Here is a 3,680-nt window from a genome sequence, read left to right as displayed (position 1 = left end):
ACGAGCTCAATTTCCTGATTTTACAATCAAGTCTATCAGATTGGATAATGCATTAAAATTTACATCTCAAGTCATTAATGATTATTACATGTCAATAGGAATTCATGTTAAACATTCAGCTGTCCATGTACATACTCAGAATGGTTTGGCCAAATATAAGTATTTTCATTCTCTAAGTTTATGTAATCATTTAATATCACGTATCCTCTATGAAAATTCCTGAAAGATATAAACTATCCTAAATATATAATTTAAAATTTAGAAGCATTTATTCTATCAAGTTACAAAAATTATTATGTGTTTTAAAACAATCCAGACATATGTAGTACAATCGTTTTAGCGAATATCAGTTGGACCATATTGATGATTTTCATTGGAGTCTGAAATAGATTTTTTCGGTTCTTTAAATTGACTATATTAATAAATTGGAAAGGCAAACCACTGGAATAACGGTTCGCCGGACTGAGCTGTCTCATTTCATGTCCAACCGGGGGTATCGATATTGCAAGCTGCACCAAAACAAAAGGCTTTTTAATTGCAGATCCCTACTTGTTTAGGTAACTGCCAACACAAAAGAGTGCAATTTCAGGCAACGCGTAGAACAAATGCATGTGGTCAAGAACAAATGCACATGTATTAGACCCACAATTAGGTGGACATCAAACAGGAGAGACCTGCCAAAATTGCAAACGGGGGCACTAAATTAATGTGAAAATCAAAACTATTAAATTGTGTGGAAACCAACTAATTCCTCAAAATAATTCCCAGAATATTTTGCCAAATAAGAAACGGGTTTCAGAGCCACAAAACAACCTTCCTTACTGCATATATATGATAATGAAATGCTTCTCAAATGGCCTAAAATAACTCCAAGGAATGCAGAATGAGTGCTTCGTGCAGAAATAAATGAAAGTGAATGAGCAAGAAAGACAGAGAGAACTCAGAAGCCTTGCTCTGTAAATAGAAGAAGGAGTAGAAGAACAAAAGTCGGAGCAAACATATTAGAAAGCAATAAAATTTATTAAGTTTTGAGGGAGGGGGGGAAAAACAATCAAATAACTCGAATCCAGTTAGGTCACCAAACCTAGATCATGTCTCTACACAGAAGAAGTATTCATCAAGAATTAAGCTAGCAACATCGGCTTTTCTACTGCAAATAAACAGCCCTTATGAACATTAAAACAAGATAAAAACAAACCCAAAAATTAAATAAAAAAAAACTGAAAAAAGAACAAACGCAACTATTTTACATACAGATCAATAGGAAATGATCCTTGTGTTCCTATAACCATGTTTTTGAGCCAAATTCAACATCAACATCCATTGCTAAGGTCTGGAGAAAACGCCCAAAATCTTACTACGACTAAGGCTATCCAATAGCTTCTTGGACCCCTCAATATCCATCTCAACAAGCTTCTGCAAGTAAACACAAGCACCGGCAGCAACCATTTGTTTCCTACACTTTTTTGAATGCGCAAGTGAGGCTAATATGGAAACAGGGTATTGCTTATCTAAATTCTGAACTGAAGGATCCAAAACCTGGACTGCATTCACCATTCCCCTCTCATCCTTCCTGAAAACCTTCCGATTCCCTGCATATAACATCAAAATCGACAAGGCCTTGGCGGCCGCTTCTTTCTCTTCCACAGCCTTACCATCCAACATCTTGATTAAAGGACCAATGCAACCACATTCACCAATCTCTTTCCGAGTTCTTGTGCTGAATCCCAGCTCATACACAGCACGAGCCGCCGCAACTCTCACCCCTAAAACGCCACAATTCAAGACCCCCATAAGCCGGGCTACAAACCCATCTGAAACAACAACTTCGGCGATTATGGGGCACGAGGCTAAGTGCCTCAACAAGTCCACCGCCACTTCGAGACTCTGAACCGTAGGAGCCGAGTCCCAGAAATTCTTCAAACACTCAATCCCACCTTCCTTGAAAAGTTGAAGCTTCAAACTTTCATCCTCGGAGATCAAATTGCACAAACACCCAATTGCATTTTCTTGCGCCAATACAGTCCCCGAACTTGCTAGCCCCAAAAGAACGGCGACCCCATTTTCCTCGACAAAATTCTCTCTGATTTCACTGAACACAGCGAGATTTCTCAGAACCCCAGCCGCGAAAGCTTGAGAACCCGGCGTGCCGGCCTGGCAAATCTCCAGCAGCGACGAAACCCCACCTCGAGACCCAATCGCCCTTGCGTTCTCCTTCGAAAAGGTCAGTGCTTGGAGGGTCACACAAGCTTTCTCCTTGGCGAATCCACTTCCCAAATCTAAAACACGGAGCAAATGGTTCAAAACCAACAAACCCTCGGCGATCAGAACATGTTTGCTACTATCCACTGTAGAGATCCTAGAGATCGCGGCGAGGGCCTTCTCCTTCATCTCCCAGGAGGAGGAGCTATCGAGTAGGCGAACGAGCACGGGAACCATTCCCTGCGCCACCGAGATCATCACGTTCTTGTCGTCTGCTTCGAGAAGCCTGAGCAAGGAGTCCATGGCCGAGATCTTGGACTCGGCGCTCCCAATCTGCAAGCGGGTAATCAAGCCCCTCGACTCAGCCCGAGCGACCTCTCTCTTAGAGGAAGAAGAGGTGCTCGGGGCGACGCCGTCTCGGAGAACCCCGCTCTTGATCAGAATATCGGCGTCCTTGACGTGGCGATCGAGCTTGGCTAGGACGGAATCGATGTCGCTCTGGGTCTTGAGCTTACCATCTGAGAAATTAGGGGTCTGACACTTGTGGCAGAGGGAGACGGCGTCGGTCAATGTGTGGGAAATGGAGTGGAGGAGGTCGAGAGAGAGAGGGATGGATGAGGAAGAGTTGGGAAAGTCAGTGAAATCGGAGAGGTGAATTTGGAGGTCAGTAAGCTTGGCTCTGACTAGAGACCATTTTCCTCTGAAGGTCTCAGCGTGTGGGATACAGTCTAGGAGGGAACAGATGAGGTGGTTGGAGAGGGTTATTGGGTCGTTTTCTGGTGCTTTCATGGCTAACGTCGCGAGCGAGCTTGCTTGCTTTTTCAGCGAACAGAGAGAGAGAGAGAGAGAGAGAGAGAGAGAGTTTTGTTAGGGTTTTGAGAGACAGGGGAGAGATAAAAGGTGAGGGGGATGGATGGATGGATGGAGTGTAGGGAAAGGGGCGAGGGAGAGGAGCAGGAAATGAGATGGAGCCTGGAGGAAGAAATAGTGGCACTTCAGCAGCGACAGACAATGGAGACCCGACTTTGGAGCGTGGGGACGGTCAGACTATCTAAGTAATTATTAAGTAATTATGTAGTCTGCACTATTATTTATATAAACAATCTAATAACATAATCTTTTAATAAAATTCGAAGTTTTATCTTATTAAAATGAGTTGGTGACTGGTGTTGATTATTGATATTTAATTTTTATTGAGAAATAAAAATAATCCAAGATAATAAAAAGTGCCCCAAAATAGAATAAAAGTAGAGAAGAATATGATCGATTGTGTTTCCAAAAAAAAAAAGGATTATGATCGATAGTGTAATTTATAACTAGATCGACAAAAATAAGCTGTTATGGAATTATTATTATTATTAGAAAATTCAAATTATAAAATATGAAAAATTTGATATACAAACCAACCTAAAATTTTAGGGGTTGCAATTCGTGTTCGCATACTGTGTTAAGTCATAAACATTCAATTATATAGTTTA

General features: G+C 41.6%; 1 protein-coding gene across 2 annotated transcripts; it reads right to left on the bottom strand.

The window, feature by feature from the left end:
- Window positions 1-357: 357 nt before the first annotated feature.
- On the bottom strand, window positions 358-3,236 carry LOC109003062. Of its 2 annotated transcripts, XR_001998091.2 has the most exons (2): window positions 1,255-3,236; window positions 358-509 (listed from the first exon to the last, which is right to left on the bottom strand). XR_001998091.2 is itself a non-coding variant. In XM_018981034.2 (1 exon), the coding sequence occupies exon 1, from the start codon at window positions 2,989-2,991 to the stop codon at window positions 1,327-1,329; it is 1,665 nt and encodes a 554-aa protein (XP_018836579.1). In that variant the 5' UTR covers window positions 2,992-3,236; the 3' UTR covers window positions 1,000-1,326. The 2 variants fall into 2 exon arrangements, 1 of the variants encoding a protein (XP_018836579.1); XM_018981034.2 differs by lacking the exon at window positions 358-509 and having other exon boundaries at window positions 1,000-3,236.
- Window positions 3,237-3,680: the final 444 nt, after the last annotated feature.

Source organism: Juglans regia, chromosome 9, assembly GCF_001411555.2.
Source record: "Juglans regia cultivar Chandler chromosome 9, Walnut 2.0, whole genome shotgun sequence".
NCBI classification, from domain to species: Eukaryota; Viridiplantae; Streptophyta; class Magnoliopsida; order Fagales; family Juglandaceae; genus Juglans; species Juglans regia.
The sequence above is the reverse complement of the archived record's forward strand: the minus strand, read 5'-3'. Positions and strand labels throughout refer to the sequence as shown.

Excerpts from the sequence above, each read along its gene's own strand:
- LOC109003062 (XM_018981034.2), bottom strand. The coding sequence starts at position 2,991 with ATGAAAGCACCAGAAAACGACCCAATAACCCTCTCCAACCACCTCATC.